This window comes from Sparus aurata, chromosome 13, assembly GCF_900880675.1.
Source record: "Sparus aurata chromosome 13, fSpaAur1.1, whole genome shotgun sequence".
Lineage (NCBI taxonomy): Eukaryota > Metazoa > Chordata > Actinopteri > Spariformes > Sparidae > Sparus > Sparus aurata.
The window spans coordinates 9,316,362-9,339,305 of NC_044199.1; the positions used below are offsets into that span (position 1 = coordinate 9,316,362).

The 22,944-nt window shown below is 43.3% G+C and overlaps 2 protein-coding genes across 2 annotated transcripts; both read right to left on the reverse strand.

The window, feature by feature from the left end:
* Positions 1–1,317: 1,317 nt before the first annotated feature.
* Positions 1,318–1,988, reverse strand: h2ax (H2A.X variant histone). The gene has a single exon (XM_030437387.1). It carries the CDS (start codon positions 1,887–1,889, stop codon positions 1,461–1,463), a length of 429 nt encoding a protein of 142 aa, XP_030293247.1. The 5' UTR covers positions 1,890–1,988; the 3' UTR covers positions 1,318–1,460.
* A 439-nt stretch (positions 1,989–2,427) lies between these two features.
* c2cd2l (c2cd2 like) lies at positions 2,428–22,940 on the reverse strand. The gene is made up of 15 exons (XM_030437829.1): positions 22,636–22,940; positions 21,925–22,357; positions 11,009–11,104; positions 10,631–10,750; positions 9,475–9,585; positions 8,755–8,868; positions 8,546–8,645; positions 8,325–8,457; positions 7,440–7,504; positions 7,045–7,166; positions 6,410–6,581; positions 6,210–6,302; positions 5,758–5,891; positions 4,953–5,166; positions 2,428–4,444 (listed from the first exon to the last, which is right to left on the reverse strand). The coding sequence occupies exons 2-15, from the start codon at positions 22,270–22,272 to the stop codon at positions 4,194–4,196; spliced, it is 2,073 nt and encodes a 690-aa protein (XP_030293689.1). The 5' UTR covers positions 22,273–22,357; positions 22,636–22,940; the 3' UTR covers positions 2,428–4,193.
* Positions 22,941–22,944: the final 4 nt, after the last annotated feature.

Genomic DNA, 22,944 nt, shown 5'->3' on the forward strand with positions numbered 1-22,944 from the left:
AGCGAACGATGAGCATGTGCATCTTTAATGTATTTCAATAAATGGCTCACTTGAAGCCAATATAGGCTGATGGCCTGTCTGGTGCAAAGCGTCGACTCTTGCTTGAATCATTGATCTGCCAGCACACATAACATGTGGTTGATGGTACTATAATTAGAGGGGAGTTGTTGCAATTGGTGTGCATTAGTCTCTAAAACCAGTTGTGTATTCTTAGTTTAAAAAGGCTGGAGTTTGGCTGAAGTTTGATTGATCGATCGAGGACTGAATTCATTCACAAAGGCAGTCACACATCACTTTGTTCATGCTAAACAAGCTGGCTGCAGCTGTTTGTTTCTTCACGTGTGCAGAGGAAACACCTGGAGCTCGAAGAACCGTTAGCATGTTAGGTGGGCGTTAACCACACATGTGCACAAACACTCTATTTAGGGCACTTTTACCTGAACACAGCTGTTTCAACGGGTGAAATCCAACAGACGGTGTTCAACATGAATTGGCCCGACAGTCTGTTTATCTATGCAGATCAACATGCATTAAGCTGTGAGTATGAGGTGAATGAACCTCACACAGGAGTGCAGTAATAAGTCCCATCTTCTAGACGCAGGGGTCAAAATAGCACAAGTTAGATGCTGCGTGCAGGTGGCTGGAACATTTTAATCCAAGATAACTATGTATCTAATAATATTTGATAATTTACTGGTGGCTTTTAAGCCAGTCAACAACAAAAAGCTAACTTTGCAGCCCTTCAGCTACTAGTGAAATCAGTTTAGAAGTGCAGTGAACAAGATATTATCGCACCAGCTACCAAAATTAATTAAATCAACCTCATGTTTAAAAACTGAGCATTGTAAGCTCTTTTAAAAGGTGTGATATATGGAATTAGACTGAATTAGTTCTAGTTTATTGAAACAAGAACTAGGCCCATCATGCACAAACCCATTATTTCAGCTAATGTCGATCTTCAGCTAGATTGTGAGATATAATAGAATATGTCCACTATCTAAACTCAACACCTAGCCTGGATAAAAGCTGCATGGTCATGCTACAGAGGACCATAAAAAGGAGTAACTTGCAGGTCCATGCTGGTCAGCAGGGGGCCCATCATCTCTCCTGAACCTGTAATGGCCTGCTGGATCTGTAGCCACTGCAAAGCTACCTTGTAAAAAGCTGAGTTATGGGCTGTTTCAGTCTATGGAATGATGAAAGATTAGCTAGCAAACTACATTTACTCATCAGCTAATGACGATCAAACGCCTTTCACAAAAATACCCAGATCTAGCTTAACATGGCCTGAGCTAATGACAAATGGTGATGACCACGTTTACAAAAACAGACAAGCGTTTATTAAATTAAAAATGCGAAAACTGGAACAAGACAAGCGTTAAACAAGGAACGTTGCTCATTCATAGAGATGTGGGTGGCCCTTAAAAGGGCCTTTGGGCTTAAAGTTATTAGCCTGGAAGCTAATACTCCTGAGATTGCGATGAGGCCTTCTTTCCCGCCTTGCCGGAGCTCGGTGCGGACTGGCCGGTCTTCTTGGGCAGCAGGACCGCCTGGATGTTGGGCAGGACGCCGCCCTGAGCGATGGTCACGCCACCGAGCAGTTTGTTCAGCTCCTCGTCGTTGCGGACGGCGAGCTGGAGGTGACGGGGGATGATGCGGGTCTTCTTGTTGTCCCTGGCGGCGTTGCCAGCCAGCTCCAGGATCTCAGCGGTGAGGTACTCCAGGACGGCCGCCAGGTACACGGGGGCTCCGGCGCCGACCCTCTCAGCGTAGTTTCCCTTGCGGAGGAGACGGTGGACACGGCCAACGGGGAACTGCAGACCGGCACGGGAGCTGCGGGTCTTGGCCTTAGCGCGGGCCTTTGCTCCGGTTTTTCCTCTTCCAGACATTGTAGGTTGTTGAGTTTATCTTCCGAACGTAGCTTCTCGAATCGTACGGTTGTAAGCAGTGAAGAAAAAACGGGACACACGACCTGGATATAAACCCCCGGCTTTGTCCCGCCCTCACACGCGATTGGCTGTTGCGCAAAAAATTGCCGCATATGATTGGCTTTCAGAAGTCAAAGGGCACCGGAAGTCAGTGATTATTGGTTTAACTACTCTAGTGTCAAACCAATCGCGAATCGCACTATAGAAGAGTCCAAGGCGATTGGCTGTTGTAGACCGTACTTCTTGTGATTGGGTAATAAGTAAAAGGGGCGGGCACAGATGACCAATCGCGTGTCTTCCCTCCCGGTTCAAGATTTTGGCGCTTTTTCAAAGGAAAAAAGTAAAAGTAAAGCAATTGAAATGCAAAATTAATTAATACTGATCAGATCATCGAATCACTTTGTATATCTCCTGACTTTAGCTGGCATCAGGAGTAATGATACAGAATGAACAGATAAGAAACTATAATAAGTAACAGGGTCAAGAACAGACTCGTCAGTGATGTTTCAAAAATAATTTATTTGCAATAAATTTAACGCTTCAAATATAGCAGAAATCATACATATCTTAAATTTTTGCTGCCGCTTTCTTTTTTCACATTCCAGCCATGTAGATTTCACAATGTGCCTTTGATAAAGTGGCTTTCTTCTGTTTCTTCAGCATTTCGACTTAGTTTAGTTTTGTAAAAGCACATTTGTCCATCAGAGTCCTTTTTGGAAGCAGTGTCTCCAGCCCTGTGATCCCTTTTATTAGCCTTGCAAATAAACCTGATATTTTACTCTTAATCATTTAGTTTGGTTTTTCTGAAGTCCCATACTTAATGCAGTCAGTCTTTTTCTCTGACAAAACAGAAATGTCCAAAAACGTATGTACATTTTTACATACAGGTACTGTGGATGCAGCAGGTTTCCTCATATTTCTAATTGCTAGTAGCAGTTTTACTCCTAGCCCTGAGTGTGTCCTCTTAATCCATCGCCTCGTCGTCCTGTTGCTCACGATCCTTCAGCAAAACGCCTCTGAACACTCCCTCCAAGTTCCATTTTTATTTTTTAAACCAGACTGCAGGATTGTTGCCGTATTGACACTCATGTGAGACTTAAATTTACTTAAAAAAGGAATACAGTATGATGATGCTCGTATTTCTCATACAGGATAATATGTTAAGTTTGTGATTATGAGCTGATCACAAGTCAGAGTTTACTGCAACCCAACCAATGTGAGGCATTTCCCACACAGAATAAAAAAATCTTGCTGCACAGTCATAAAAATTATTGCAATAATGAAAAGTCAATGAGTGTCAACTAAGTCTCTATAATGTGTGTTTAAATGTACGTTTGACTTAAATTGAGCCAACAGCAGCCAAGAGGAAAAGCAGGAAATTACTTTTTTCTTCTGTAACTGACAAAAAAAAGTCAGATATTAAAAAAATGTTAAATCACTGCCTGGCTTGTAGTGTCTGATAGAGATCCTGGCTGGTAAAAATCCCCAAAGTAAACTGAAATGCATCATTCCACCAAAAGTACCTTTTATAAAATAAAATGTACAATAAATATATTATCTTTTTTGCGTCTTACAGGAGATACAACATTGAACAACATTCTTAAAACCAATGTATAAGCAATAATGACTGGACATTACAGCTGGATTAAGACTGAATTTGTCAACTCGCTTAAACTACGTTCTTAAAATTACATTTTCATGGGAAAACACACAGCAATGTCTCTATTTTACAGCGTAATGCAACCATGATGAATAGTTTTGTTTTTTTTTAAGCTTGGGGTAAAATAAATAGCACTTGTTTCATGAGAACCACATAATAATAAATTACCTTTATACAACCCATTAATTAAAAAAAAAAACAAAGTCCAAAGTGCAAACCAATAGCATCATACTGGCATCTTATATAATTAAATAGTTTGAGAGCATTTACACCATCGGGCACGCTCTAGTGTGTGTTCAAACAGGGCACAAGACATTTCATTGTAACCTCGCCGAGCAGCAGATTTCCTCCAAAGAAAAATGATTTCATGATCACATTTTTACCTCATTGATGTGATTTAAACATGACTTGTGTCCTGAAGGTGCAATAATTTCTCCTCCAGAGGGAAAAAAAACCCTCCCAGAGGTCCTTGTACAGGTGACAGCCCTCCTGGGGTGTTCAGCCTGTCAAACACTGGACTATTACAAGGTTTAGTAATATCAGAATCCACAGAACAATCCTCTTAAAGTCAGAATGAGCCATGTCCTACCCTTGACCGGTAATAATCAGTTATCCAGTGAGCTCGCTCCTCCGTTGGTAGCAGGGGCTTTGCCTTTTGATTTGCCCGAAGAGCGGAAAGAGAAGCGCTTGATGAGACGTCGGGAGAAGCTGCCGGACTTCTTGCGGCTGCTGGTCGCTACCGCAGCAAAGTTATTGCCCATGTTGGAGACGTCTTCGTGGGACTGGCTGAGGCAGGACTCCTTCTCTCGATGCCTTCTGCGGAACAGTAGCTTCGACCCGCTTTGTAGAAAGCTCACTAGAGGAAGCAGACAGAATGCATCAGCGTGTTTCAGTGGCAATTACGTCCAAGTTGAAAAGGCTCTCAACCAAACACCAGTTTTATGAATTGATTCGGTGGTTTCGGGAGATTGCTCTCTTATCAAACTCATATGCAAACTGAATTCAGCCCTGATTCATTAAAACCACTCTCGTCCTTTGGATGTGTTCTGCAGCTCGGCCTCCAGGTGGCAGCAGCAGCACTTCAGAGTCAGGCATGTTATATTGCCTGGATATTAGTCATTGCCCTATTGAAGTTGTGATGTTATGTAAGGCTGTAAAAGATTTGCTACCATGTGAAATATTTGTACTTTTTAAATTAATGGCAGCAAGTTGTGAAATTGTGAATTTAAACGTATTTTACATGCCCTGTTGTTTCCATCAATGATTCGCAGTCAAACAGTTTGCAAAAAACAATATTTGAAAGGCTGAATTTAGCAATTTATGGTAAGTTAAGACGTCGACTAAGACTATGACTTCCACCTTACCTTTATGGTCCTTGAGGCTGCGTGTTTCCAAGGCACCAGTGGAACCAGTATCTGATTCCACATCATCCACAGATGGGCGCTCAGACACGTCCGAGGGAGTGGTCTCGTCTGGGTCCTGGTGATGCCCCGTGCCGTAATGGTTGCCATGCATGGCTGCATCCATGGCTGCAGCGTAGCCGCTCGATAACGCACAGTCATCTTCTGAGAGCGGAACCTGACGAGTTATAGATATCAAATCCAATCATGTCCAATTAATTTAGGGGTTATATTGGACACAGGGAGAGAAATCAAAGTGTATAAGTGCTTATTAGAATCACTTTTCTGTATTTCACACTTTCAACTTGATAAGCTGCACATGCCCGTGACTTTCATGTCAGGTTTCAGGCAGCAGCCTCCTACACTGAACACATTTCTAAAGGCTTTTAGGCCAAAATCAGGTCAGAAGATTTTCATTTTGCCATAATGTGGCCAATGGGAGGCTGTGGCTAAATTTAGATCACAGTCATTTGGCCTGGCTCCACGACACTGTACTTCAGATTCCTTAAAAGTAGATTTTGGTTATGGTTCACGTATGCAAATTATCACAGAAAAGAAGTTTTCACTTACACAAATAGCTGTGCAGGTAACTCGCATCCCATTGATGAGTGTACAAATAGTGACAATGCAGGTTTCACATCTGAACAAAAGCACTTTAAGATAAAAATGTACTGGCAATCAACTGGTTCATTACCTCTGCTTTTTTTTATACCAGTGAAGGCATGAGTTCAACAAACCGCTTCATTGGACACAGTTTTCATTCTCTGACCTTTGACACGCCCGAGATGATCAGCGTGCTCCTCTTCGTTGGAGTCTTCCGAGCAACTTTGGCGGCGGACTCCGTCAGCTGCCGGATGGCCGTCTCTGCAACAGGATCCAGGCCATTAGAGAGGCGGCTGCTCTCTGCGCAACAAAAACACAAATACGTAGCTCAGAACTAGACTAGAGAAATACATTAAACTGTCTTAGTGAAATCATTCATATCTTATTACTTTGGTCAAACTTTGCTGTGTTCATCAGATCTTTTTTGTATTTTTTACGAGTCGTGAACCTGTTATAAAACTCTGTTAAGGTTTTTGAACAGGCGTACCTGCGACCAGAGTGCATGATGCGTACTGAAAAGTGCATTCCTCTCATCTCGTGTTACACTTCAGCTTGCTGCTTATCCTACTTTGCATCTGTTATGTAAAACAACGTCTGGCCTTTCAGCCGAGAACTCACTGCTGGAGTTGGGGCTGCCTCTGCCATCTGACAGGATGGTGGGTTTCTTCTCGGTCACCTCCACTTTGGATGGCGAGCGCATCGGTGATTCACCTGAAAGGTGTCACAACGTGTTACTGTTAAAATTATCACAGCATTTCTTCATATCTTGGTGCGTGCCTGACCCGGTCACACGATGATACTATGTTCTGTAAATCTACCTGGACTGCGATCCAGTTTGAGTCGAGACTGGACGGTCGTGACGGTGGTGACGATGGTTCCGTCTGGCATGATGGTCCGGTCCACGTCGACCTTCTTGGTGGGGGTGAGCGAGGAGCGTAGCGGCACAGCATTGTGGGCGCTTCGAGGCTCCTCTGTTTCCACATACAGCAGCTGGAGGAGTCACAACGACAAAAAACACAACAAATGAACTTGTCATTCGGCAAATGTTTAGAGGGGATGGACACTTCATTAGAAAGAGTGCACTTTAATAAAGAGGAAGGCACTTTATTTAAACTGACATCAGGACCGGCGGGGACAAATTCCAGATGACTAATCAGAGACGGTCTAAGAGGTTGCAGGAGAGTAACCTGAAAACGGGGAGCGAATCAATATCAAATGTTAGCCTACAGAGACACAGATGTTTGAGCTTGGCTTTGAAGAAATATGTCGAGGGCAAGAAGGAAAAAAGGCGAGTTTGCTGAGAACAAGCACGAACAGCGCACTCCGCATCAGCCGTTACTCAACACTCCTCCCTTTGTAGCGAATCTTTGTTTCACTCCAGCTTGCTTGATGTTAGATAATAAACTGTGATGTAACTGCACATTAAAAGCCTGACAATGGTCTTGTTGCTCACCTCCGCTGTGACGGTAGCGTTTGGTGCCAAGCCGTATCCAGGCCCTATTGACAGTATGTGCTGTCCAGTGGGAACTTTGCACCGGGGGTCCAGGGTGATGGAGGCATGGCCCGGCAGGAATTCTATCCGGATGTAAAACAAAAAGGAAAATCTTCACATATCTGTACCAACAGCATGAAAGCTGTTTCTCCATATGTGATTCTGAGGCTATAAAAGGAGCATCTCCTCCTGACATGTTATACGTCCCAAAAATGCTAACAAAGACGAGTCCGGTGAGGCTGCCAACAGTGCATTTTTAGACTGAGATGATTTTGCTTAAGCAGTCGAAACATTCCCGCTGATCAAGGTTTCTGAACAGCAGCCAACAGTAAATTGCTATCAAAGAAAAGCCTTACGTTCCCTTTTGCCGTTCCGCTCCAGAAGCCTCACTTTCAGCTCTTTGGTTTCTAGGCCCAGATCCCTTCAACATACAGGACACAACCGTGTTAGGCACAAAGTTTAACCGCTTACATACAAAAATACATATATTTTTTTAAAGGAACATTTCACTCATAAATGATCATTCATTCTTTATCTGCTAACACCGTGCTGATAATCAGGTGTAGTCCAGAAGCTGTGAAACTTCAACAAACTTTTAATCAACACTAGGGTTTGTTTTTGGGTAAACTTATCCTTATATATATATATATATATATATATATATATATATATAATTTAAATTTGATTGACATTAGCGGAAAAACCAACCAACAGTTATCAGACTCTGATTCAAATGTTGCTAAATCCTGACCAGGAGCTACTTTTGAAGGTACTAAATAGGTCTTTCAGACGATTTTGGTACGCAACCCACGAAGATTAGGCAAATTAGTCTAGTGACGTATGACAATATGACTATGCAACATTGTCAGTTGTCGTATGCTTTCCTCGGTAACCGTATTCTGCTGTGTTGATGCACAATGAACAGAAAACAAAGTAGTTTATGGCTGCAGATTTTTAAAAATGGTGGCCGAGTTCTGTAAGTTGTTGATCAATCAGGAATACTTTGTAATGTAAGCCCCACAACCTAAGTTCCTGCACATTTTGGAGAATTCTAGCTCCCATCAGTGACTTTTGGACAAGTAAAATAATGTAACGAGAAATTAATATTATAGAAACTTCTCTAATACCTGTGGTGGAAATGAGCCCCTGAAGCCGACTGAGAAACTACATATTCAGGGACTTTTATGTTGACACAAATGTACACAAACACGACAATTTCAACACTCCAGATGCCATCTTACAGAGTAATTTCTTCACTCCATTCCAGCGGGGCGTTGGCATTGCTGGGCACAGACAGGAAGCGGGTCGTCCTCTCTGTGGAGGGTTGGTCCAGGCTCAGGACACAGCACAGCTCCCCTGACCGAGACCACTGACCTGCAAAACACACAGCGAAACAGCAAGGCTTCAGCTATCAGCAGGAAGCAGGACGGAAATGATCCAACGCTGAGGGAGAATATCTGACCTTTACTTAAGGTCGCCCTGAGCTGCCGGAGCAGGAGTCGTCTCACCAAGACACTCTGCGGGACAGAGTTTAATCCCACCGATAGATGATCCATGGGGGCCTGGGAGTGTGCAGAAACAGCAGTCAGGATCTATCGTACATCATAGTAATTTATTTATTTCTGAAAGCAGATCCTTTTTCGAATTGTCTTAACACTGAATATCTCTCACCAAGGGACTGGACGCACAAGCCTTGAGATTGAGGACCATGGCTGGCTGAGTGCTGAACAGAGTGTCCTCTATCAGTCCCTTAATCATGTCCAGGTCTGCCCCACCCTCAGTGCCCTGGGAAGAAAAACAAGCAAATGATTACCCTCTGATATAAACCAACATGTACTGTAGCAAACTGAATTATTGACTCAGACTAAAATCTCAGTCCAAGAGGAACAAATGCAACATAATTGTTTACTGTTGCTTTAATCTAAAAGCCATTTAGTTCGTTCAAAAAGCATTGCACCTTTGGGGGATGGAAGCAATCCCAATATTTCATACTTAGATTTGCCATGACTACCAAATTGAGTGGGTATCCCTGAGAGCTCTCTGCAGCATTCAATATTTGTTTTTTCCTTAATTTACAGACTTCGTTGCCGTCTCAGACAAAAGGCATTAAATGCCATGCACATTTATGCAACGACATTCAGCACCAGCATCTCCTCCATGACTCACGATGAGATTAATGGCTTGGAAAGTGACTCACATGCAAAACATTTGTTTGTTCACTGAGATTTATGATGTCGGTCTCAGAAACAATTTGCATAATGTGCGTTTCCTTTATTGGAGCGTATGCGGCCTCTCAGTTTGAGACTTTTAAACACTCTCGGGGCTGAGTGATTTGCTGGCTGCACGAGGCAGACCTATCATATTAATGGTATCAATATCAGATGTTCTCACCTTTCTCTGCAGCTTGCACGGGGACACGGTCAGAGTAAATGATGGATGCTTGGAGAGAGTCCAGGAGATGAGCAGGCCCTCGTCCTCGACCTCCTCCAGACCCACCACCACCTGATGGGGACAGACAGAAAACACTTTAGACATAGAGGCATGCAATTACACAAGTTTATAATATAGAAAGCTTTTATCCATTGTTAAATTCTGTTTGTCAGAGTTCGAAGGTGTTACGATTTTGGTTGGACATGCACCCAAATGTGCAACTAAACCTTTGTATTGGTCAAACGTCAAATTTAGCAGTTTAGCTTTCAAACAATTGAGGTCATCACAATTTCTTGTTGATCATAATCTAGATGAAGAAAAACATGTGGCACCTTTATTCCTGTTTACAATCATTATTCGTAATGTGGTAAATGTGCTATATGTGATTTCAGTTTAAAACATTCAAAAATGAAGTTAAGCTATCAACAGAATGTAAAGAAATAACAGTTTTGACGTAATTTACAGACATCTGTGTATTGTGTTGCAATATCTATTGCTAACCATGCCAACCAGGCTAACCATGCAAATCCTGGCCTGTTATTCTCTTACAGAGCTGTAAATGGTCCCAGTTGCTCCCTGCAAGCATTCCCCACTGGGTCCCTCCACCCCAGGCCTGAAAACCTCCTCCTCTCTGTGGTCCATAGCTCCTGTACTAGCGGTGTAAACAACACCAACGCTGCCCTAGTCCTGTGAGCTCTACGCAGACGAAGCTAATAGGGCTGCTAGCCGACCAGCTAATTGAGCTAAATAGCTTATGGCAGGAGTATGAATTCAACAGGAGGCCAATTCTAATTGGTAATGTATTTGGTGCACCTAAATTAAAAAGTTGGGGGCACCTGTGCAACCAGTGTGAAAAATTTGTCATGAGCCCCATTTATTGTAGTTCACATTATGAAACACCTGGTGCAATTTGGCAGGAAAACAGATTTCTCCTAACGCTAGATCAGGGAAGTAGATCACTTCAACACAACGATCCTCTTAACAACAGAAGCGATTGTGTGTCATGACTAGTAAAAATGTAAAACAGCAGAGGGGACGATGTGTGATTTTTGCGAACAGACAATGCAAATGATGCTCATGACAGTCATGTGCAAAAAATCCAGGTGTGCTTTTGTACCTTTGTCACCATAGGCGCTATGGTGATCTGATAGGTGTCCATGGAAACAGCAGCGTGTGACTGCTGGGTGACCGTCACAGGAAATGTCACCGTGTCCACCCAACATTTACAGTGTAGAACCTGCAAAACAGGGAGAGGTTGACATTACTGAAACGGGAGAAAATCAGCTTTGCCCGTTAAAATCCACAGCTGTCAGCTGTATCTCATTGATCTGACACAGAAATTTGGTCCAGAGATTTTTTGCTTTGTTTTTGTTTTTTTCATGTGTTGCTCCAATTAGAAATGTATTGGGTGAAAGATGTGGTCTTCAGAAGTTATTCCCTGCATGTGTATGCTATAAAGCTATAAAGAGCATGGACTACAACAAAGAGTACCTACCATTCGATGTGCCGATTGGTCAGTGCAGGTCACACTATCAATTGCAGAGGCAGCAGTTAACTGGAGACTGCTGTCAAAAGTGATCTGGATGGAGCTCTGAGGGAGAGAAAGAGAGAGAGAGGAGAACAAATGTCCTTAATATTACATAAGAGAAAGAGGAGAGACACTTGGGGATAACATGAAAGGTTCTGTACTGCAGTGCTGTAGCCTGAGATGCAGCTGGTTAGCAGTTAGTCACATTTTTTCCATTAATTCTTACCATGTTTGGTACCAGACATTGGACACCTTCACTGACCTCTGCTCAGTGATTGGACGTTCACTCAAACGTGGTACAGATCTTATTGGTCGCATGCCAATCATGCAAAGTAATCCTTTCTGATGCAACATTTTGCTAATGATTATTTGGATGTTGAGCATGTGGTTGCCTGTAATAGCATAGCATTAGTTTAATCCTATTCTACTCTAAGGGGCTTTATCGACAGATCATTTGTAAAAACAATAATGCCAATGCATGGAAGTCAAATTTGTTCAAAGATTGGGACAGCACACAATAATAACATAATATCATATATCGGAAAAATAAACTATGCTCCCAACAGGCAGCATCGATTGCCTGCTGTTTTTCATGTGTTTTTGTTCTAGTCGTGTTGCCGTACCTAGCTGTCCAAGATGGTGGACACGTTGTAGCGCATGCACTACTCAGATCGGACACCTAATCATACTGGGTAATGACAACACTGATAAACTGATGCACGGTGGGCTCTGCCTGCTCAGGCCTGCGAGAGCTGACCAATCAGAGCTCACTGGGTTTTTCCCGGGAGCTGGGGCTAAAATGAAGCCTTCGTAGAACGGTTAAGGGAAGCGCTGTAGCAGTAGCAGGACGTAATGAGGGGAAAAAAAGTTTTCTGAACAAACCTATTCCAGTAGTCCAAAATAAAACCATACACCTGAAATTGAGCATACTATGGGCCCTATAATGTGTGATTACATTTTAATGATAAAGGTTCAGACTCTCGTAAATGCGTATGGCTCTATGGATGCCATTGCCCACAAACATAAGGTTATTACCAGGCAGCTCAGTGGATTTGTGCACTCAGATGAACAGTGCCTGAAGATACTGGCAAACAAATGTCAACATATGTTTAACCAAAGGGTGGAAAAGGAGTACGTTCGAGTTAACATGGGCTTCTATTATAATGCAGTAGTGGTGGATTTCCTCTCTCTCGGTCGGTCAGCCTGCTCAGAGCACTCTGCCACATAACAGCCTCCATTATCGAGGCTGCATCAGTCAATGCTTAGTCATGCTTACAGCTCAGCAGCTTTTACTGTATGAGTATCGGACTTGGAAGATACCCCTGAACAAGGGGAATTAGTGTCTCGGTTGTAAGAAAAGATTCACCAGAACAACACCAGTGGCCTACTATCATAGCATGAGTGTTGCCAGAGGATCTGTTTCAATAGACGGCTTAACTTGGCTCCGGAGATGCAAGTGAGAGAAAACAAATCCCCTATTGTCAGGGCATATGTTCCTCTAGGTTCAAGTCCAATCTCTATCAAACACAACAGAGGAGGCGGGGCAGAGGTGGGAGGATGATATAACAAAGTTTCTGGTGTGTGTGCGTGTGTGTGTCAGTGTTCCAACCAGGAGGGCAGAAAGCCAAGTGCAATGCTGCAAGCTTACGTAGTTTCCCTGGACCAGCTCTGCAGTCACATGACCACAGCGTACAACCCGTCTGTGTTTACTTCGGTCGGCTGGAGCCTCTAAAACTGCTCAGTCACCCAGCCGCTCATTACTACATCCAAAGTGCAGAACAAGTATGACGTCATGCATTTTTCAGATTTAGATAAACCCATAAATCACAAGCTGCTGATTGTGTGTGGCTCATAGATGTGCACTGCTCCAAAGGTTTGTGTCACTGCAGTCAAACCACCACTGGCATTTTTTTCATAATGAGGCTAATCAGAGTCAGCAAAATCTTGTGAGCGAATATTCCTAAATGTCAGTGTTATCCGGGACACCAATTCCGCAACACTGAATATCTTTCGAGCAAAACAGCACTACATTACTAAGATGACATTTCTCTGCATTTTGCCTTTATTAGATATCTGATTTAGTATAAGACAGATATAGGTTGATATAGACAAGAAATATACAGAGAAAGAGTGGGCTGTGACCGTGACTAAAATAAATACATATGTATATTAGTTCAAATATCATATATATATAGACAGATATCCAGAAATATCTATGTCCAGAATCAAACCGGGGAGGATGGATTTATATGTATGCACAAGGGATGAACCAGAACGCTTGACTGCTGACGGCATTGACCGACATTTATCTGTTGTGTTCCATCAGTTATGCTTGCACATTCATGGGTTACTGACTCGTGACATCCCTGCCATCAGTTTGTAACACTACAAACTGAAAAAAAATCAGTAGTTGTAGAAGCGTATATGAAATCATTATCATCGTTAAAAGCTTTTGTAGCTGAAAGCATGACTTCAATGTCACCTCCAAAAATGTTTTAACTACACTACACCATACACAAGTTGATTAATCTACAAGTTGTCAAATTTATAGTTGGAATGTAGTTTGCAACTAAAGACAGCCTGTAGACCTGTCAGACATTTAATGTCCATGACAACTTCTGTAGCCACATGTTAGCAACCACCTTTTTTAAAGACATGTCAGTGCATTCACATGTGGGGAAGGCCTAAATAGTGATGCATTCGTGTTGTAGAACAAAATGTGAGAAATATCTTAAGTTTGTAGAACCAGATTTCAGGCAGTTAACCAAAAAATCAATTTTAAAAAATGCCCAATGCATAATGCTAACTTATAGCTGAGTTATTTTTTTTTTTTTTAAATGAATACTTCTTTGTGTCTACGGCACTAAACTGGCAATCAATAATAACAAAAGTAAAATAAAAAACAACAAAATTATTGGTATCAGCTAGCCATCAAATTATAATTTTACTGGCCAAGAATTTCACAGTCAAACATTTATAAACATCCATGTTTATGTCTCTAATCCTCCTATATTGCATTTTACAGACGTCCAGACCTCGATTTATGACAAGCCACGGCACATTTACAGCACAGATTTATGTTTTCTTTTATGTCAAACATTCTAATCCATGACAAATAGAAACTGACAACCTAGAGAAAACATGATGACTTAATATCTTTGCTTTAGGACACACAACATCAAAGGCTTACCATTATAGGTCAGTCAAAACCTTGTGTGCCTGAGAGAAGGTTGGGTCACTACATTTTTAGACTCTGCCAGGGGTGCTGATATCAATCCCTGTTAAGAGTCACTTCCTATAGTCCCAGTATCGTGTGTTGGGAGGTTCGATACAGTGCATGATGCGTACGTGCTTGGAGGTTTAGCAAGGATGGTACAGCCATCACCCAGTTTTTATGTCTGTCATGTCACTGAAATGAAATGCGGTTGGAAAATATTTTACAAAGCCTATTTTAGGTCAAGCCCAGGATATCGAACTGGCTGTAAGCTCGTGGTTTTCTATTTGTTCAAGGCGAATTTACTCAGACATTTTGCATCCATTGGCTTCTTAGGTAGCCATCTGGCGCTCTGTGGTGTTGTGTATCCTCCTGGCAGAGGCTACAGAGCTCATTTTGTCATAGAGAGGGCAAAGCTAGGAGCATAACCACAGATTTGTCCTTGTGAACCACCGCTGATCAACTGTGTGTGTGTGTGTAGAGTATTTCTGGAGAGAGAGACAGATCCTGAGGACATCAATGGTGTCACTTCAGGTTTGTCAGCGTCGCCCCCTTTGGGTCCGGCTGGCTGAACGCCTCTGAAAAGCATGTGGGTCAACCAGAAATACACTCCCCCTGTGGCGTTTTTTGACCCTTTCCTGCCTTTTCCTTTAATAGTGAGTATCTGATGTTCAGGCTACAAAAAGGCACACATTTTGTGGTGTAAAAAAAGCTATTTCTAATGGTATATTTACTTTACTTATAAAAAATAATGAAACATCTAACATTCATGTCTTGGAATTTAAATTAAAATGGGAAACATTGAGTAAATGTTAGCATGCTAACAAGCTAAAATAACATTAAAAATATCAAATGCAACTTGTAGTTAAGTAGCATGCTCATGTTAGCATTTACCCTTTACATAATACTTTTTTTTTCTAGTAGGAAACAACAAAACATCCAACATTCATTATATAATTTGGTACGACAAAGTAAAACGTATGGCTAGAAGGATGGACATGTTTGTTTCTAGCACAGCATGCTAACACACTAAAGTAAAATGGCTCAAGTTAAGACCCTTACTTTCCAAATTTCGGCAAGGGAGCAGTGACACTGTGAGCATGTCAGCATGCTGATGTTAGCGTTTAACCGATTGGTAGCTTTGTTTTTCTTTTATAAACCAATAAAACATCCAACATTCATGTTTTGGAATTTAAATTAAAATTAGAATTATTCTATCTTACGTTGGCATGAAGAATGACGAGGTAAAACACATTAGCTTCTGATTCCTTATTCATGCTAGCAGTGTAGCTGGAGGGATGGTAGTGTTTTTTTTTTAGCATGCTAACATAAAGCAAATGTTGGAATGCTAACATACTTGAGATGGTGAACATGGTTAACATTACCTGTACATTTCAGTAAGGGAGCAGTATCATTGGGAGCATGTTAGCATGCTAAGGTTAGCACATAGCCTGTAGAATCACTGTAGATGTAAATCTATAAACTAATCCCATCGGGCCATTTGAGTGTGTATGTGAATTTCCGTTTATATTTTCAGTTTCATTTTTTTCAGTTTGAGAACTGGTTTAGATGGAACAAGATTGTGAGACTTGTGTATTCGGCATTTAGGATTTAGTTTCACCTCACAACCGGCTCAGGTACTTGGTTACATTAGAATAATGCCTCATTTGTTTCTCCACTTTCACTGCTGAGCCTCGTGAATTAATTCCCCACGCAGAGAGGTTGTAAAATCGATTTTAAAATTATTGGTCGTTAAAAGTTAAAACAGGCTGGTGAATTTGAATTTCATCAACTGCTGTGACTGAGGTTGGTTTCTAACACAATCACAGCAAATGAGTGCTGAGCGCTTAACGTCCCCGGCTGCTAAGAGGAAATCTATTTGAGCATAATCGCAGGGCATTAATCATCTACCAGCAGCTCGCAGTCAGAGAGAGAAGAAGTGAACTGTGGCCTCAGCTAATCACCAGCCTCTTCACAATTGCACTTCTTGAATGGACAGGGAGCTCGCTTCCCTGCAGATGCACACTCGTATGTTCAGTCTTCCTCTTCAACCCACTGAACCCAGTGATGACGGCTTGGCATCATGTGTCAGATGCAGATGCACAAACACACTCTGACGATGCCTCTATGATCTGCAGGTCTGATGAAGCCAAACCACTTCCAGTCCTTCAAGCCTCCTCCACAAACTAATCCAGCCAGAGACATCTGAATAGCTCCATATCAAGTCCTCCTGCCAAGGCAAGATTATATCCAGGGGGCTTCCGCTGTAATTCTTCAGACATTTTCTCTGGATAAACAACTGAGTCATGAAATGAGCTGCATCATGGGATTACTGTTCAAAGGTGCAGGAGGTGCCTTTTATGACTGCTGAACAGATTCATGTGTCTTCAGTATCTCTGCTTAACCGGCTCACGCCAGAGCAAACCATGCTTCGGACACATTTAATGTCTTTCTATCATTAATAAAATATTACGGGCATAAAGTAAAAGTCACACACAAGTTGTCCTTCTTTTGACATTGCTGCAGCTGTGATGAAGCCTCAGGCCAAAACCCTGGTTTACAGGGACACAGGAAGCGTGAGGGGGGGGGGGGGGGGGGGGGGGTCTTCTTAGCAAACCCATAAGTCAACACCATCAGACTAGAGGTAGGACTGACATGTCTTCAGAATTGTGAACCCAGCTGCAACACATGGCCAGCACTCCATCACTCTGCTTTTCACCCTGGGGTTGGCGTTGTCTCCTCTAATCTTTCTCTCGAGAAAGGCACTTGTCATCTCGTCAGCCCTACTGGACATAAAGCTGCGGAGATGAAAATACAAATCTTTCGACTAAATATCCTCAAAAAAGGAGCTGAATGTGTCACCGTCACTGACACCTTGTCTCTTGTCTCTACATGGTCGCTGTAGCTCGTGTGATTTGCCGCTGTTCGTTGTATTTATGTAACAACTCCCAGCCTCCCTGTCAGGATTCATCCCCCCGAAGCATTTTTTTGTCTCGTCTTGTCGTTTTGAAGGCTGGACTTCAGGGGTCAGGGTCAGGTCTGCCCTTAGGGTCTCCGTCTGCTGCATGGGTGCAGCTTACTGACGACACTCAAAATTAGTGAGACAGAGTGAGCTGTAATCTAGCAGTGTTCAGAGTCCCAGGTCAGTATTGGAGGGTTCCTGACTCACGTCACTGTCTGCTGGATATCGACGAGGGCAGCTGAACCAGGCTTTTTGAAATTAGTGCTGTTACAGACAGTAACCACTTATCTTCATAATAATATTGATCAAAATTGCTATATTTCTCCAAGCAGAGCTAGAGCCCTGCTTTATGAAGCTCAACACTTTTTGTCTTGTGACGGCTCGACCTGATGATCAACACCAAATATCCAAAGAAAGCAAAAACTGTCAGTTTCTGATTGCGAGAGAAACCTCAATAATATTTTTCAATTTTCATGTCTGCTGTGAAGCTGTGGAGTAAAACAGTAGATGAACAATAATTATTTTAAAAAATTATCATAATATAAACATTATAAAAGCCAGCACAATCCTCGACCAAACATAATGGGCCCTGCAGAGGAAAAAAGGTTGTTCTGAATCCTGCTCCAACTTTCCGTGTGGGCTCATTCAACTTGCCTTTATTTGGACAAATTTCAACATAATTATTTAAAGAGCTCTGTCAGCATCTATCTTAAATGCCACAGAAGTACTTAGGTTAATGCTATAAAGGATTGGTGCTAATCCCCACATGATGACACTGAAGCCGTATCTCCATCGCCCGGCGCTCCTCCAGGGAAGCTCATGTTTGGCCTGATGTAGAAACATAATTAATGACATGCGACTTAGAGGAGAACGTGAGTCTTCGGGAAACGCAGGCCGGCCGGTGGCTCTAGTGTCGGTTTTCCACAGCAACATGCCTGGCAGGTGGCAGGTGCTTACTGTATGTGAGAGGCAAAGAATGCGAAGTGACTTGTTGTGGTCACCTAATACTCGCCACGGCAGGTTTTTCCAGTCACGGTTTTCAGGGAGGAGGGGAAAAAACAGAAAATGCGTAGAACGAGATAACAACTCTAAGCCTTGACGGGACAGAGATAACTGGCTGTTGCAACATGTCACTAACACCCTTTCACTTTTAATGCATCTGTCTGATATTAAAACATGACAATATGGAGACCAAGCATGTGACCTTTGAGGTAAACTGTGTCGTTTTGGGGAAAAGGTCTGGATTTTCTTATGCCAAAACAAACTAAATAAACAAAATGGCCTTAAAGGACAACACGGTTTCATACTGTTCTACTTTGTTTATATGCGGCGGACCCTGCCACCTTTCTAGCAGTTAACAGTGTTCTGGGGACGTTATTTTCTTTGTTTCATGGGGGGAAAAATAAGCATTACACAGAATACTGTTTTGTATTAATAACTCAATAATACTGTAAATATTAACATTTAGAGAGTTTGGATTTCTTCTCCAAAACGACATAGTGTCCCTTTAAGTTACAAGACAAGGAGACTGTGTCTTTAACCACTCTTAGATAGAGCACTCGAGGTGTTTCTATTAAACCAAACGCGCTTGATGATTTGTTTATCTCAGTATCACGTCCAAAAGTTTCATTAACAAACTCACGTTTGATTTGCATGCGGCCCAGACACGCTGGCAATAACAGATTGCTCTGCAAGCAGACACGATGACTAGCAGATATTTCATTGTGATGGGTGAGTGCGGGGATGCTCTGGCTCAGTCTCTCCGTTCACAAACTAAACACCACATGGACGCACAGACACGGACAGCTTGTGTCCATCTCCTCCTCCACTGACGCATTTACCCAGTCGGAGTCGGGAGAATTATCTTACAATAAACATGCCTTTCTCACAGCCGGGCATAAAGCTTCGTATATACGCCTTAAGGTCATACAGTCATCATAGATCAAACCCAAAGAAAACCATTAAGGTATCCATAGCGTTGTGGTTCTCAAATACAGTTCTCTTCAAGACAAATTAACTCGGAACTCCACTGAAATGACTCTCAGCAAACACTCCAAAGTTCACCCAAGGTTCACGCCGATGTTTTTCTCGGTAACTGAGAGCCACGAAGGTCACAATGGATCAACTAATTAGGCCATTGTAAGATAACTAAGCTGGCACACTCCAATTCACCACCCCATATGAAAGGGAAGCCGGTCGAGGGAATCACGCCGATCTGTTCTCTGACCTCTTATTATCGGCACAGAAAAAACGATGAGCACTTTGATGAAAACGGAAAGAGGCTCAGCGGGCTTTACGCTGCATACCAAAGCACATGAGGCATGCACAGATCATAGGTGCAGAAATTCAGACCGTGAAGGATTTACATTAAGAAACATGAACATGAGGCATCCGCAGTCTTCAAAGCTCTGTGAGCTCCTCTGACCCCAGTTTGTTCTCCCCAATAACAGCAGACAGAATATATTAAAGTCGATACATGACAGCGATGTTTTCAGGCTGTCACTTATCCTTTCCTAGAGAAGGTATCTTCCTCTTAATAACAACAAACGCTGTCAAACTTTAAAGGAAGAGGAAAATATGCTCACTTGTTTTCCTGCAGAGACTGAGATAAGACACTCAATGGATGACAGACAGTTAGCTTAGCTTAGCACGAAGACTGGAAACAGAGGGAAACAGCTAGCCTGGCTCTGTCAGAGGGTAAAAAAAAACAACTAACAGTAGAGAGTTACCAATTAAAGGTGTAGTTTGCCAGAAATTACCAGAATTTGAGATTGGCTCCTGAACTATAGGAGCGGCGTCACTTTAACGGAGTAACTCTCACATAGCCAGACACATCTCCACAACACTGTATCGGCACTGGAAAAAGGCCTGGCTGCAATTGTCGTACTGGTAGAGTGGAAGACGTGTTTTGCACGTGGGGAGTCGAGTCCTGGCATAAAAATGGCCAAACCCCTGCAAAAGAAAAGGTAAAAGCTGCTAGCTTGTTTACATTCTTGCCTTGCTGGCTTTGAGGTTGTTGTTGTGGTGCACGCAGATAGCGGACAGAAGTAGGAAATAGGCACCCAATGACATTTTTATACCAACAGGCTACATCCCATAAGTCAGACTGAGCTTGACTTTGCCAATGCTATGTAGCTAACTTTGGCTGTATGGCAATTAGCTGCCGTTAGCAAGTAGCTCAGCTAGCCTTGGCTAACAGAAGACTGACTCAGCGGAGGCTCATCTTAGAAAGAAACATGAATTCATACAGTATACGGTTGTATTTTTCTTTTTAGTAAGAAAAGTAGGTGTAAATCTCCTTTCTTAACAATTTTTTTGTTTGTTAGTCTACTTCTTTCCCTAAATAGCAAACTCTCACAACTAAACATTTCAAGGGGCTAACAAACCATCGCTTGCAGTATTAGAAGAAAGGAAGGGCCGTGGCTAGCTCGCTAGCATGCTAACTTCAGTAGACATGTACACGTCTGTGACTTAATGTCAACAATGTTGTTTCTTCACATTCGGCAAAGCGAGTGAGTGAGTTCATAATATCTTACACGTGGCTCCTTTCACTTTTGGAGCTGGTTGAAATCGGTATTATGATAATAACTATTTTTTAATGCATCATAAGTAAAATAACCAAGTTAAGATGTTATGCTATCACCGATGATCCACTGATAAACAGATAAAACTGAAAATGTACCTTTTAAATTGCGGTGTCTTGGAACAGTTAACTCGGAGAGCTGCACAATATAATAAACACTGAACGTTGATGATGACAACTGGTATTCTAATGTCATATCTCACTCCTGTCTGTGTCTGTTTGTTGGCAGAGTTATGGATTTATTTTGAACGCTTGCACCACCCCCTGAATGAGTATTTCTCCAAAGTGTTGAGTTGAACATCTGAGGAGGGAGCTATCAATCAGCCGTGGTGGGGGTGACCCTTTATGAATCAGAACGAAGGGCTGCCTGTTGTGCACGTTCACGCCGTGGATTGATCTGACCCCTTTAAACTCTCCGCCAACTCATCTCTCATTCAACACACACACACACGCAGTTCCTACAAAGGGGGGATGGGGGGTCGGGGATCCATCTCCTCTTCCATAGGAGACATCCGACTGTGTGGCACACTTTGATTCACACAGATCAAGGGAACTATTAGAAAAAAGCAGGCAGACCTTTAGGAACTCACAATTAGCCTCGAACGATTGCCAGGTCTACCGACTGTCTGCTGCATCCAAGAACTAATCTAACGTTAACCGCAATTTGATGAACTCAAGAAAAAGAAAAAGGTGAGACAGCCACTCCTCTGTTCTCGTCCCACTGTGATCCAACACATTCATTTCCCCCCCTGCAGGCTGGGAGGAGGGGGGGGGGGTACCAGACTATTTTTATGGTGTGTGGGTGTTCATGCCGAGGCTACGCTGGCTGGTCTTGCCTCTCCAGCTCTTCTGTGCATTGATTCAGAGCTGTTACGCAAGCCTCCCTCTGCCCTCCCATCCTCTCACAGATTAGACACTCCAACTCCCACACCTCCACCTCCATGCTGACACACACACTTGCAGCGCACACGGGCACACCAGCTCCATCCGCCCTTTAACTATTTACGCCTCTGCTTGGTGGAGTAACCTTAGGCGTGCTCCTCTACACATCCAGCTCCTCATTTTTGCGGTATGACTTTGAGCTGCACCTCCTCCTGTACAAAGATCTCAGATTAACAACTCACCCCATGCCTGCACGCCTGCTCATTCAGGGCTTTGACCCAGCTCCTCTGCCAGTGCTCCCTGAAGGACTTGAAGGAGAACAGGGAGGTCAGCAAGCCTTTAACCCCGGCCTCAGAAGCACGTCCTCCATCCCGGCCTGCGCGGATCTTCAACAGGAAGCCCCACACACCTCCGGCCAGGCTGTGGTGGGGCACCTGCTCCTGCTGCCAGGCTGGGTCCCCTCCTGTCTTCCTGGCTCTCCGCAGCCGCAGGAGGGTCAGCGAGTACTGGAGCAGCCATCCCAGCACGATGAGCAAGGAGGCGAGGAAGAGAGCCACCAGACACAGCCAGCCCAACTCCTGGAGCTCCATCAGCGTCTCCTGGAGCCGCTCATACCACCAGGTCCGGATGGAAATATCAGGACTGTCAGTGCGGGCAGGTCAGCTGCCTTCAGCCCTGTGAGAGGCAGCAGTCAGTGTCAGTCATCTTGATTCAGCGCTTATAAGTTATAACTGAGGAACAAGGTGGCTATGACCGCATTAACTTTCATTTTCTTGTCTTTAATCACCACCTGTGTTTATGTAAAGCAAGAAGCTCACGCGCTTAAAAAACCTGCGTTAAACGTTGCGTAGATGTCTGAGAATGAATCATGCACTAACAGAAGAGGACGGTGCTGCGCCGCTCTACGCACCAAACTCCAAAATAATCGATCGAGGCTTCACACCAAAACCTACCGTTCAACTTGTTAAGCGCTCCGAGCTGCAGGCTGCAGGTAATCGAAAGCAACACATCGGTAACATGAAGCTGGCTTCGTGGCGATGCGCAGCGGTGCCAACAACGCACGAGCGTGTCCCATGTCCGAGTCCTCACGCGCGGCGCGTCGACGGCCTGCTGTCACCCATCCGTCCGTACGACAAACAGTCAGCCGTCCGCTCCCGGTCGGTGCCTCACACACTCCCAGAGGTTTCAAGTGTTCTGCGCTGGTCGGACCCCGCTGCCTCCGCAACCTCTCTTTAGAATGATGATCTGACAAACAACAGCAG

Coding starts and splice junctions, on each gene's coding strand:
- c2cd2l (XM_030437829.1), bottom strand. CDS start 22,272: ATGGAGCTCCAGGAGTTGGGCTGGCTGTGTCTGGTGGCTCTCTTCCTC. Junction 10,751..11,008: donor ACCAATCGGCACATCGAATG/GTAGGTACTCTT, acceptor CCTGTTTTGCAG/GTTCTACACTGTAAATGTTG. Junction 8,458..8,545: donor CAGGGCGACCTTAAGTAAAG/GTCAGATATTCT, acceptor TGTGTTTTGCAG/GTCAGTGGTCTCGGTCAGGG.
- h2ax (XM_030437387.1), bottom strand. CDS start 1,889: ATGTCTGGAAGAGGAAAAACCGGAGCAAAGGCCCGCGCTAAGGCCAAG.